The following is a 13,906-nucleotide window of genomic DNA, read 5'->3' as shown; positions in this document are numbered from 1 at the left end:
TTTGGCCTAATTGCAATTCAGTCCCCGGACAAGCGATTTAATTCAATTTCAATCCTAAATAATTTAAGAATAATAAAATTTAAATATAAACTTTAAATATTCTTAAATTAAATATTCTCGAATTAAAATTAAATCATTTCGGACCTTATCGCATTTTAGTCCTTGAATTGCTCAATATTTGCAAATGGGTCCTTGCTCGGATTTCATCCTCAAATTCGATCCTTGATATTTATAATCTTGGAATTCACATCTTAAATTCCATAAATATTAATTCAAATATTTTTAATCTTTTTAATTTAAGAATTTCGGATATTAAAATCTTAAAATCCAAAAAATCCTCAAATTAAATATTTCTGACCCGAAATTGAAATCTCAACTTTCCATAAATTCTTTAATTCATCTTTTCTTTCTTATTCGGAATTTAAATCTTAAATTTCGTAATTAAGAACTTAATATTTTCGGGTCTTACATCTACATTGTTTACAATCTGCTGCACCAACTCAGGACCCTCGACTTGTCGTTCTCCTATCTCATCCCAGAATAACGGAGTACGACATCGTCGACCATACAATGCCTTCCTAAGGTGTCATATCAATACTACGATGATAACTGTTATTGTAGGCAAATTCGAACAAAGGTAAGTGATCCTTCCAAGACAAACCAAAATCCATGACAGAAGAACGTAGCATATCCTCCAACGTACGAATCGTCCGTTCCGACTGCCCATCAGTCTTCGAATGATATGCAGTGCTCAAACTCAGAGTGGTACCCAACGCCTATTGAAAACTACCCCAAAAACGTGAGGTAAATTGCGGGTCTCTATCACTAACTATGCTCACTGGAATCCCATGTAATCGCACTATCTCCTGGATGTATAGGTGTGTCATGCGATCATAATAAAACTCCTGGTTGTAAGGAATAAAGTGTGCTGATTTCGTCAAACGGTCAACAACGACCCTGATAGCATCACACTGACGTGAATTCATAGGCAAGTGGGTGACAAAATCCATAGTCACGTGCTCCCACTTCCATTCGGGAATCTCAAGATTCTGTAGTAATCCACCTGGTCGTCAGTGTTCAGCCTTGACCTGTTGACAAACCAAGCATCTCGAAACAAACTGATATACACTCCGCTTCATCCATTTCTACCAGAATCTAGTTCGCAAGTCCTTATAAATCTTCATGCTTCGAGGATGAACTGACAATCGAATCATGTAAGCTTGAGATAGAATATCATTCCTGACCTCCGCAATATCAGGTACAACCACTCGATTCGATAAGCACAATAAACCATCTGCCTGATAATGGAATCCAGATGTATTAACTCCATTGGCCAAACGCGACAAACGCTAAATCTTAACATCAGATATCTGAGCATCTCTAATCCGAGAATACAAAGCCGGCTCAGATAAAATAGTATACAAACGAATCTCATTTCTTCCTTTCTTGTTCTTGAGCGTAAAACTAAATGAACAGTACTCCTGAACCATATGAGATATTTCACTAGTCTGAAGTGCAGAAAGTCTCACCTGCCGACTCAAGGCATCAACAATAAGATTAGCAGAACTTGGATGATATTTGATTTCACAATCATAATCTTTCAAGAGATCCATCCAGCGTCTCTATCTCTTATTCAACTCCGTCTGAGTGAATAAATATTTCAGACTCTTGTGATCCGTAAATATCTCAAATTTCTCGCCATAAAGATAATTTCTCCAAATCTTGAGAGCAAATACAATGGAGGCTAACTCGAGATCATGCACTGGATAATTCACCTCATGCGTCTTCAACTGTCGAGAAGCATAGACAATAACATGTCCATGTTGTGTCAGAACACATCATAACCCCTGACCAGAGGCATCAGTATAGACTACATAACCTCCCGATACAGAAGGTTGAGCTAACACAGGTGCAGTAGTAAGACGTCTACGCAGCTCATGAAATGCCTCCTCATAATCCGAGGACCAAATGAAGGCAACATCTTTTCGTGTAAGCTAAGTCAAAGGCCTGGCCAACTGTGCAAAATTTTTCACGATGAACCAACGGTAATAACCAGCTAGACCCAAGAAACTTCGAATCTCAGCAACCATCGTCGGACGAGACCAGTTCAGCACTGCCTCTATCTTACTTGGATCAACAGATATTCCTTCACTAGAAATCACATGACCGAGAAACACTACCCGATCAAGCCAGAATTCAAACTTGCTCAATTTTGCATACAATTGCTTATTTCGTAGGGTCTGCAAAACAATCCTCAGATGTTGTGCATGCTCATTCTTGTCATGAGAATAGACAAGAATATCATCAATGAAGACGATGATGAATCTATCCAGATATTCTCGAAATACTTGATTCATCAGATTCATAAAGACTGCCGGCATTCGTCAAACCGAATGGCATTACCAGAAATTCATAATGTCCATATCTGGTTCTAAAAGCAGTCGTAGAAATATCTGAGTCTCGTACCCTCATCTGGTGGTATCCAGATCTCAAATCTATCTTGGATTAGACAGAAGTACCCTGTAGCTGATCGAACAGATCATCAATTCATGGCAAATGATATTTATTCTTGATGGTGACATGATTCAACTGCCTGTAATCAATACACAATCGCATCGATCCATCCTTCTTCTTGACGAAAAAAACAGGTGCTCCCCATTGAGAAACACTCGGACGAATATATCCCTTATCAACCAGATCCTGCAACTGCTGTTTCAATTCTCTCATCTCTGAGGATGCCAGACGATAAGGTGCTCGGGATATAGGCGTAGTTCCTGGTACTAAATCAATACCAAATTCAACCTCTCGAACCGAAGGAAAACCAGGAATCTCATCAGGGAAAACATCAGGAAACTCGCTGACAACCGGTAACTGATCGATACCCGAACTACTCGTGGACATATCAACTGCATAGATGAGGTAGCCCTCCCCACCTGACTCTAAGACATGACATGCCTTTAGAGCCGATACAAGTGGCATCGGAGGTCGCGCACCCTCACCATAAAAGTACCAGCTATCACCCTCAACCGGATGAAACTATACCAGACGCTGATAACAATCCACAGTAGCGTGATACAAAGTCAGCATATCTATTCCCAAAATACAATCAAAATCTGGCATCGTTAAAATCATCAGATTAGCCGATAACACATGACCCTCAAACTCTAGAAGGCAACCCATCACTAGACGTTTAGTTACTACTTTCTTCTCTAGCGGAGTAGATACAACTAAATCCATATCTAATGATACATAAGGTAATCTATGTCTCTTAAAGAAGCGACTAGAAATAAAGGAATGTGATGCTCCAGTATCAAATAAAACAAGTGCAGGAATACCACATAGCAGAAAGGTACCCGCAAACATGCGATCGCTTCTCTCAGTAGCCTGCTTCTGAGACAGACCAAACACCTGCCCTTGAGTTTGTGGACGATAACCAGAAGAACTCTGTGGTACTGGCGGCTGACGTGGAAAAATAGAAGCCTGAGATCCAACTTGTGATCCCGATCCACTAGCAGAACCCATACGTTGAGAACAATCTCTACGCAGATGTCCCTGCTCACCACAAATATAACAAGCACCAGTAGCTTTTCGACGCGAAGATGCAGGATGCTTCCCACCACAGTGACTGCAAAACTCCTCCTCCTTCTTCTTCTACCCAAAACGGAACGTACCTCGTGAACCACGAGAACCAGACGAAGTATTAGTAGTAGTAGAAGAATACATAGGTCCAGTTTGCACAACACATTGAGCCCTAGGCCCAAGAGATCCACTAGGCTGTCCTGGCATCATCAACTGTGCCCGTCTGTTGCTGTTCTCCACTTGACGGCAACGGTTCACCAAAGTCTCATAAGATGTCGGATCATCACAGACGACAACTTGTGAATAGATATCTTGATTCAAGCCTTGCAGAAAGATATCATATTTGGACGGATTACTTTCATTGATATGAGGACTGAAAGGTAGCAGATCAAGAAATCGTTGCTGATATTGATCAATAGTAATTGATCCTTATCTCAGAGTCAGCAACTCCATAGATCGTTCCTGCCGAACTGCTGGAGGAAAATATAATTTCTGAAACTGCTGACAGAAATCCCCCCACGTCACCTGTCCTCTCTCCGTACGTGCTTGAGTAGCCTTGACATCCCACTAGGAATGGCAACGGGACGGGTTTGGGGCGGGTTTGGCTAAACCCGGGACCCGCCCCGCCTCCCTTTGGACCCGCCCTGCGAATCCGGCGGGTCCAATCCGGGTTAGACCCGTTGGACCTGCCATAAATTAAATAATTTTAAATTTATAAAATTAAAAAATAAAAAAGTTTAAAAATTAACAAATATCATTAAATTTAATTTCAAATATAGATTTATGATATTTAAAACAAAAAATAAATTATTCTCACAAGTTTAAATTTATTAACTTGTAATTAATTAATATTTATTAGCTAAAAAACATTATAATGATTTATTTTTATACTAAACATATCATAATAAAATAAATTCATTTCAATCCAATAATATTACACATTTAAATTATGGATAAAATATTAAATATTTAGTATAATAATATAATTATATATTATTAATATTACATATATATTTTATATTTATATATATACATGAATATTTTAAATTTATATATATATAATAATTTGGCGGGGCAGGTCCGGGGCGGGTTTGGCCAAACCCAGACCCGCCCCGAACCCGCTTGTGGACCCGCTTAGGCGGGTCTAAACCCGCCCCGTCGGACGGGTTTGATGCGGGGGCGGGTTTAGACCCGCCCCATTGCCATCCATATATCCCACCATAAACGTGCTCGATCCTCTAGTACAAATTCTAGAACTTCCAATTTCTGCTCTTCAGTGCAATCGAAAGCTCGAAAATCACTCTCGAGTTTGGACATCCAACCTCTTGCTTGTTTAGGATTTTCGCCACCTAATAAAGGCTTCGGTCCTACTTGCATAAACTTATTGATAGAGTAGCGACGTCTACTCTCATGAGGATGATGTCGATCCTCATGATGATGACGATGATGACCCTCCTGGCCAACACTACCGTGACTTTCGTCATCCATATCCTGAAAAGAATTGCACATTAAAATCCCAAATGCGCAAAATTCAACACTAGACTAAATCCCAAGTACTAATCCCAAAATATAAGCATACTCTGATACCAAAAATGTAGTGACTCTGCATGAAATCACCTACTAACTGGCAACTAATATCATGTATTAAACTTAATACAACAAAATGCTTAATAGAGTAAAACGTGCGGAAACTTAATCCATAAATTACATATCAGCTTAGTAAAACAAGTCCAGGCTTAATACTGTAGTGATACAACCATATCGAAAAACTTAAAATAAACTGTCTAAAGCATTTATACAGCTAAAAAAATCCTGCTGTATAAAATCCCCTGAAACCTCCGGCTCCCTAGTCCTGCCTCGAGCTATCGGCTCCCTCCATCCTGCGACCTGCCCCGTAGAATAGGGTGTCCAAGATAACAACTAGGACGTGAGCGCTAAATCCCAGTACATAAACATGAGTACACATATATATATATATATATGATGCATGCAATATGATGACTGGTAAATGTTCATCTGAAAAGTCATGCTCAGTACCGGCGCCACATGAGTGCTGCCACCGCACGGATCATCCTCTGGGTGCAACCACACTCGTCTAGTACACTAGAGTAGTCAGACATACATGTCCCCGCCGTCGCGGTACTCTCAGTGATAGATTATCAAGTATAGAGCTGAGCGGCTCTATAATCAGGTATAACAAGGTATAAGCTCAACGTGTATGTGCACATGATATATGAGTATAGAAAGCAGTAGAACATACATCATGCCACATAATAATGCAAATAAATGCAACATATAAGCACGTATACTCGTTGACAATCTCAGTCAATGTGTACGTATCTCTAGGCTAGTTCAAGTCTAGTAGGATCCTAGGTTCCAAGCCTATATTCAAAAGTTCACCGTATCACTACACAAGTTCTATAAGTCTTAACTAAGCTAATAAGTACTCCCAAAACTTAAATAGATTCTCGGACCTTACCTTCGTCCATTGATAGCCCTTTGAAGTCGCTAGTCCCGGATGACTATAACCGCACCTTGGTTATTCCAGAACCTCTATTATAACCGATAGAGCCCTCAAGTATATATCTCACACTATATAACTGAAGAAGGAAACTCGAAATTCGTAATTCAAAATGAACTCCGGAGACCCCTATTCATAGGCCAAGAATCCGGCAACGATCGGAACTTCCGATTTCGGGATCGGAGCTTCCGATCCAGCTCACTGCGTGCATGCGTGACACGTCAAGATCGAAACTTCCGATCTGCTCTACGTTTGACACTTGTCAAAACTCATGGCTGAGTCATCGAACATTGCTGGCAACTGGAGATCGGAACTTCCGTTCCTGGATCGGAGCTTTCGATCGTGCCTTAGTTCCAAAGTAATCAAGCCCTTTCCGGTGCTTCCGATCTGCAGGGTTCGGAACTTCCGAACTGAGTTCGGAGCTTCCGATCATGTCCATGCTTGGAAGTCCAATCTTAATTCTGCAGTCTAATTGAACCCTGAAATTGGTTAATTACTAACCCTTAATCATGTTTAACATATTATTATCTTAAAATGGGTTATGGGTTACTACACCATTTTTGCGGATAATTCTTTGTGCCATAATTAAGCACAAAATCTTCATATTTTAGCATAAAGTCTTTAGATTTTAAGCATAAATAAGCATAAATCAAGTACAAGAATTAAACATTTAATTATTCAAGTTTGGTGGTCCTAGAGAGTTATTGCAAAGAATCTTATGGATAGGAAGATAGGAAAAATTCAAGTTTGGGTTTGGGGATTTATAACCAATTTGCTCTATTCTTAATTTGATTCAATTTGTTTTGCATTTAATTGAAACAAATTTAGAAAAGCCCTAATAAAAAAAAGGGTTTCAATCCCATATATATACAAAAATTGAATATAAAAACATGAAAATTTTCAAATATATATTATATTATATATATCTACATAATTTGAAATGGGCCAGTTTCCTGTCGGTTGTAGGTTACCAAAAACACACGCGTCCTTCGTTTCTTCTAGAGGTGGGCGTCGGGTCAAGTATGCTCGTGTTCGGATAGTTTGGATCTGGTACCCGATACGTCGGGTAGCAAATTTGCCTACCCCGACACCAACCTGAAACTTTCGGGTACCCGAAAATTATAGCAGATATATTTTATAAAAAAACCAGTATTGATAATTTGATAGGAGAATAATTATCCCTGAATAAACTTGATAAAAAAAAACAATAAACTAGGAACCAACAAGAGATTAACCCTGAGAGAGTGCTCGAGCCTGGATTAGTCTTTCACTTCGCGAGCTTTTTTTTGTGTTCATCGTTCAGGTGAGACCAGCACTGTGTTGGTGTGTCCAGCCGTGGGATGGGTGGTGGATTGAAGGTCGAAACCCATAACCTGAAAAGTTGACGAGAGAGGATGGAGATTGCAGACGTGCTGGTGGAGTGAAGGTCGAAAGGTGCATACGCTAGCTATGGAGTAATGGAGATTGCCGATTGGAGAGAGGATGGGTCGGCTTAGTTGGGGAAATAAAATTGATAAGGAAAGAAAGATGAATTGGTGGGCTGCCTAAATTTAATTGCCATAGCCCAACATGCATAAGCCCATAATATAATTTATTAATTTTTTTTAAAATATCGGGTACCCTATACTCGATCGGATAGTAAAAAAACAACCCGACACTAACCCGAAGGACAATATATCAGGTACCCGACATTTTCAAAAACTATCCGACCTGATCGGGTGATCAGGTCGGGTATCCGACCCACCTCACTTCACTTTCTTCTCCGCAGCTTGCCACAGAAGAATCGCGTAAACTGAAGAATGGTGGTGTAGGGTTTTGCTGTCACCTTTTTCTCTTCTATCGCATTTGTTTTTCATTGTCGATTAGTGTTTTTACCATCATTTTCTTCTTAGATCTATTTCCGTATTTGCTGCTTTTCATTCCGCCTGCGAAACTCCAGACTGGTTTCATCTCGCCTTCTTCTTTCCTTTTTGTTCTCACATGCTACAGATAGATTTGTTGTTTAGTTTTAAGATCTGTTTTTTCCCACCGCCCCCAAAAAAAAAGGTGTCCAAGCAAAAGTGGTGAACGAATCGGCGACTACCGTCTCTCTCGTTCACGGTTCTCATCTCTCACGTTTCTCTGTCTTTCTCGATCCTTTTGCCTGCTCATCAAATCTGCCTCCTCTGCGCTGTCTAGATCTGTATTTTGTGGTGGGTTATTTTTTTTCCCTTTTCCAAAATTCTTTGCTGAGTTTTTTTTTTCTGCGTTAATAAGCATCCTTTGCGCCGTTCTTTTTCATAGAGATTTTAAGATTTTTTTGCCAAATCTTCAGACTTAAGAGGTGTAATTGCACAGTAAGTCGTTAATATTCCTGTAATTTTTGTGTGATCATATGCGAACATTTACGACACGAGTTTTGTTGGATTTATCGAATTCACCATACTATTGGTTTCTGCTGATACAACTTTCTGCGAGTTGTGGAGTTTCTGCTCTACAACTCCTAACTAGGAGCTAACTTTTTTAAAGAAGAACAGTGTAGATAATCGGTGTCTACCACTTCTCACCTACCTTGCTCTTATTTGTGGTTTTCTTTCATTTAGTCAAACAGTTAATTTTTCTGTGTTCTGCGCCTTTTGTTTTGCTTAGGCTTTCGCTGCTTTACGTCTTCTTTGCTGTGCCGTGAACCAGACATTCTACCATCCTTCCAGCACTTCCGCGTTTGTGTAGCTTTTATTTGGGAATTTGAAACTTCGTACAGGTAACGAGCTCGTTCTTCTCTGTTTTTTCCCTTTGTTTTGCTTCCGTCTTTTGTAAAATGTGCTATATCTTTGCAGATCTGCGTTCTGTGTGGCTTCTATGTGGGACTCGGAAACTTCGTACGGGTAACGGGTTTGTTCTTCTCTGTTTCTTCCTTATGGTTTGCTTCCATCAGTTGAAAAACGTCATCTATGTTTTAAGATTTTTTTAGATCTGCGTTTCGTTTTTTTACACTGAAAAGCTTTGTCTTCTTCTGCCTATTTTTCCTGTTCTTTGCTTTTACATGTTGTACAACGTTATCTATGTTCTTAGATTTGTGTTTGGTTCTCTGTAAAACGTGATTTATGTCTTCAGATTTGTGCTTTGTTTTGTTTAACACGTTTTTTACTCTTCTGGTTTTCTTCCATCTGTTGTGTATGTGATCTATGTTTTTATATGTGACATATTTTAGGTGAGAGTTGGACTCGAACTATAATTTGCGTGAAGGCAGGAAAGTAAATGCACCTCTATACATCAACTTCTACTGATTGATGCACTGCTAATATATTATACACAAAAACTTGTGAACCATCTTACCCATAAACACTGCTAATATACGATTGACCGATCTCACAGATAAACGATACTCGAATTATTTTTTGGTGCTATCTAATTACCATTTAGAAAGGAAATTTATCATTTTAGAAATCTAAAAGGGGTATTAGAAGAGGACCCAAAATGTAAATAAGTCATAGCTCTGTTTAATTATGGAAATGATAGGTGGGAAGATGTTTTGGGATTTGGATCCGTATACAATCTGTTGTGCATTCTTTATGTTAGTTCATCAATTTACGAGTCTCGCATGATGTCAGTTGACTTTGAAAAATTCTCATATAATCATTTTATACAAAATAAATGCATAGCTCACGGTGTTGTACTAATTAGTCCACAACAAAGGATCGAAATCCGATGTTTTGTGGGCATGTTTTTAAATTTGTAATTCTATATATTTTAAAATAAAATATATATACCCCTATTTAGACAATTATACTCTCTCATAGTGAAATAATTGTCATTCATTTCTATCATTACTTGTAAAAAAATAATATTTTGGGAGTGTATGATGAAATGTTGATAAAGTTTAAGGGGGATTTCGTGGTTTAATAAGTTCAGTTGTTCAATGTAATAATTATAAATGTTGATATTACTATGGTTTCACGAATAATTATTAAACAATATGATATTATTTTAACTTGCTGATCGATGACTCCAAGATTTTCAACGTACACCTGATGCTTGGAAGGTGATTTTTCTATTTTTTTCTTTCTTTTACACAGTAATGGTCTCCTTTGTGTGACATGAATGGTTAACAGGGAATGAAAAGTTGATGCAGCTAATGAAGCAAATGTGGTTTTAAGTTTTGTGTCAGGGAATCGTTTGTGCTTTAACATTATGTTGAGCTCAGTGTTTTTTGTTTTAGTTTAAAGTTTCACTTCCAAATACCTCCATCAATTTATTACTTAAACTACATACACAACTTTCTGCGCCTTTTGGAATCGCTGCTTCATTTAAGCATTTAACAAAGTAGATCTAGATTTTTCTGTTCTTGTTTGGGTTTTTTGTTTCCAAACCCCTAATTATGACGACTAATACTAAAACCCTTTGAAAAATTTCGTTGAGTCAATTCCTGAGGTTAATTGTCCCTCAATCGAGCTGCTTTTCAAAGGTAACCATGTTCTAACTCAGTTTTCCCACTAATTTTTTGAATTCTTCCTTCTAAGATTTTGGTTTTGATTTTTCTTTCGGATCGGAATTGATTACCATTTTATTTCTTTTTATTGACTGAATTGAGTAATTCATGGGTTTTGGTATATAAGGCTATGTTGTGTCATCGATATGGAGTTTGATAATCTTCCGGAACTTCATAAGTCAGCTATTTTTGCTCCTTAAACAGTGTCAGGGTTCCCCTGAACTTCTGTTCTCGCTTGAATTTTCTGGAAATTTCGGGTGTGGACTATCGAAATTGGTTGAATTCTGCATATGTAAATATTGTACCTATTTATTCTGGAACTTCATAAGTCAGCTATTTTTTTTTTTTCTTTTGGCCGAAATAAAAAATTCCAGCTATTTGTTTTATCCATGCAATGTTTGTTTCTGACCTTCGACCAAAGCACTCAGCTGTTCTGTTCTATTACCAATAAATTTGACTTATTTTTTTCTTAAACGTTTTCTCATTTGCCTCATGTGAACCATACTGATTATCAGCTTATTGACATTTCTGCAGATGGCTTGGTAAGTTGCTTCATTTTACACATCCTATGCTGAAATAACTTGGCCTGATTATAGCAACACTGAAAAAATGTGACCGAACCAAGATTGATGTTTGAAATCATTCAATATATTTGTCGAGTATTTTCAATTTTTATGCCTCTTTGTAACTTATCCCCCTATCTAGGGTTCTTGTCGGTATCTGAGTCTAGTATATATAAAAACAGGAATTTATTTTATTTCCACCGAAGAATCGTCTGGACTAAACACAACAGCGAATCTCTCTTCTCTCCATGGATGCGACCAACGAAGGAGAAGGATTTCTCTACTCAATAAGGCCTCCCCGGCTGGAGGATGCAGGCCTAGAGGATTGCGCGTTGCCGCCGGACCTCATCAGGGAGGCTTTTCGCAAAGCCGCGTTCGCCGTTAAGTCCGTCATCTCGACATCTGATGGCGACAGTGAATCAGGAGGTCATTGTGTGGATGATCCGCGGGAAGATTCAACCGACGTGGTGATAGGGATAACGGATGGGGTAACCGCTCCTTCCGGAGGCTGCATCGCCCAGAAACCGACGGAGGCGCCGGAGGATGAGGTGGCAGTTCTCGGTGGGGATCCGAACGAGAAAGGGGACACGGTGGTGGAGCAGGATCTCCCGGCGGGTGGGGATGCTTGCGTGGATGGATTGCAGGGTTTAGACATTGGGGGAAATAAGAGGGGCATTTTGGGGAAGAAGTTCTTGGATCGAAAATTAGCTGACGTGGACGAAGAGGACGAGGGGGGAGATAAGCCCACTTTAACGGAAGGTTATGCGTGAAAATAAGTTATTTGAGTAGGTTTCTGTAATGTTAAATACCACCCATTTTGTATTAGTATTTTATTTTATAAAATAAAGTTTCCTTATTGAATCATGTTTTTATTTATGCTGTGATTGTGATTTCCGATTGCAAGCTTTGGATTTTCGATTGCAAGCTTGGGGCTTGTTTGGACCTTCTTGTGTTTATATATATAAATTTGGCCCAAATTTAGAAAGAAAAAAAAAAAAAAAAAACCTTTTGTCCATGGCTGCAAATCGGTCAGGCTTCTATCATCCGTAGCTCAATCATATCGTCAGTTCGTCACCTTCTCCAATTCTTAGGTTGGCCGAAATGCTAGCTTCTTTCCCAACTTTTTTAGTTGGGAAAGAAGCTGTAAAACATAATTAATCAAATTATTTTACATTAATTTATGTAATCACTCTAAAATATTAAAAAATAATTAATCAAATATTAATTAAGTACTTAAAAATTAAAATTTAATTTATTAAATTATATTACGTAGTTAGCATCATTTAACATAAAATTAATTTTATTACATTATAAAATTTAAATCTAAATCTAGGTAATAAATAATAGTTATATAATACGTGTAGAAATGATTAGTGGGATCCATAAAAAATTATTTTTTGGGTTTAGTATTGTGAAGAGAAGTTATAAAAGTTTTGTTTTGAGGTGATGGTAGGTCTCATGATGAAGTTGAGAATATGAGTTCAGGGTATTAGGGGGTTAAGTCGATGCCACCCACAGGGTACCTTGTGGGTGGCATGACGGATTTTGATTGGTTGAAATCAGTGGACCCCATATTGAACCCATTGATTTTAACCAATCATGGGATTACACGTCGCCCGCAGGATAATACCCTGAGGGCGGCATGAACAAAACCTTATTAGGGATTTGTCGATGCCACCTTGAGGGTACTACCCTCAAGGTGGTGTGTTACTTTGTGATGGGCCAAATTTGTGGGTCCCACATGAATAGCCAATCACAAAGTGACACGCTACCCAGTATCCTCAAGGTGGCATCGACATTTCCAGTTATTAGATGTTTTTTATTTATCAAAATGACATTAATTTTGTGATATTTAAGAAAAATACTACGCATTTGTAAGATTGATTTGTTTGTTGCGTTTTAGTGACAGTTTATTTATGAAAATACTTTAGTTTTGTATTTTTTTTTTCAATTTTCTAGTTAATTTTTAATTTTTTTTAAAAAAAAATATGAACTTTACAAGCACGCATTGCGCGAGAACTTAATCCCCGTCCCTATACTCAAATATATATATAAATATATTAGTTTTACTTATATATATTGTTAGTCAATTTTATTTTAAAATACATTTAAAAAAATTTGGTGTAAAAAATTGATTGTAAAATTAAAATTTAATATTAATCATAATATCTTTAATAAAAAAATCACAAAATAAATGAAAGAAAATTGTTCTTTTAAAATATAATATTAGATATCAAAATTTTAGTAAAACTATATTTTTTCACAAATTTTTTTCAAATAAATAATAAATATACATGATTAATCTTAATAGTTTTTTTTTATATTACATAATCAAATAATATTTTTATATTATAAAAATTATATTATCATAAGCGTATGTATTATATATAATGCATAAAAATAATACAAACTAATAAATATTATTATTTTTAATATTTATTATAATTTAAATATTATTCAAAAATTTAATAAAATTTGATAAATAAAAAATATTTATACTTTATTATTATTATTATTATTATTATTATTATTATTATTATTATTATTATTATTATTATTATTATTATTATTATTATTATTATTGGGGTGGGTTCGGGGATGGAGATAGCATTCTCATATCCACCCCAGTCCGAACTCAAATTCATACCCGAAAAAACTTTCCCATATCCGTTCTATTTCGGATTTTCTCCACGAGTCTACGGGAAAAATTGTCATCCTTATCCAAGATTTTGAAAGTTCTTATTACTGAAACTTTATTTTATATTCATAAAGTAA

General features: G+C 37.2%; 1 protein-coding gene across 6 annotated transcripts; it reads left to right on the top strand.

Moving 5' to 3' along the window:
- The first annotated feature begins 7,822 nt into the window (after positions 1–7,822).
- On the top strand, positions 7,823–11,987 carry LOC140880449 (uncharacterized). Of its 6 annotated transcripts, XM_073284901.1 has the most exons (6): positions 7,823–8,292; positions 8,384–8,436; positions 8,729–8,840; positions 8,917–8,971; positions 9,291–9,333; positions 11,314–11,987. In XM_073284901.1, exon 6 carries the CDS (start codon positions 11,380–11,382, stop codon positions 11,899–11,901), a length of 522 nt encoding a protein of 173 aa, XP_073141002.1. In that variant the 5' UTR covers positions 7,823–8,292; positions 8,384–8,436; positions 8,729–8,840; positions 8,917–8,971; positions 9,291–9,333; positions 11,314–11,379; the 3' UTR covers positions 11,902–11,987. The 6 variants fall into 6 exon arrangements, with proteins under 6 accessions (XP_073141002.1, XP_073140999.1, XP_073140998.1 ...); XM_073284898.1 differs by lacking the exon at positions 8,384–8,436 and having other exon boundaries at positions 8,917–8,964; XM_073284897.1 differs by lacking the exon at positions 8,384–8,436.
- The last annotated feature ends 1,919 nt before the right edge of the window (positions 11,988–13,906 follow it).

This window comes from Henckelia pumila, chromosome 2, assembly GCF_033568475.1.
Source record: "Henckelia pumila isolate YLH828 chromosome 2, ASM3356847v2, whole genome shotgun sequence".
NCBI classification, from domain to species: domain Eukaryota; kingdom Viridiplantae; phylum Streptophyta; class Magnoliopsida; order Lamiales; family Gesneriaceae; genus Henckelia; species Henckelia pumila.
The sequence above is the reverse complement of the archived record's forward strand: the minus strand, read 5'-3'. Positions and strand labels throughout refer to the sequence as shown.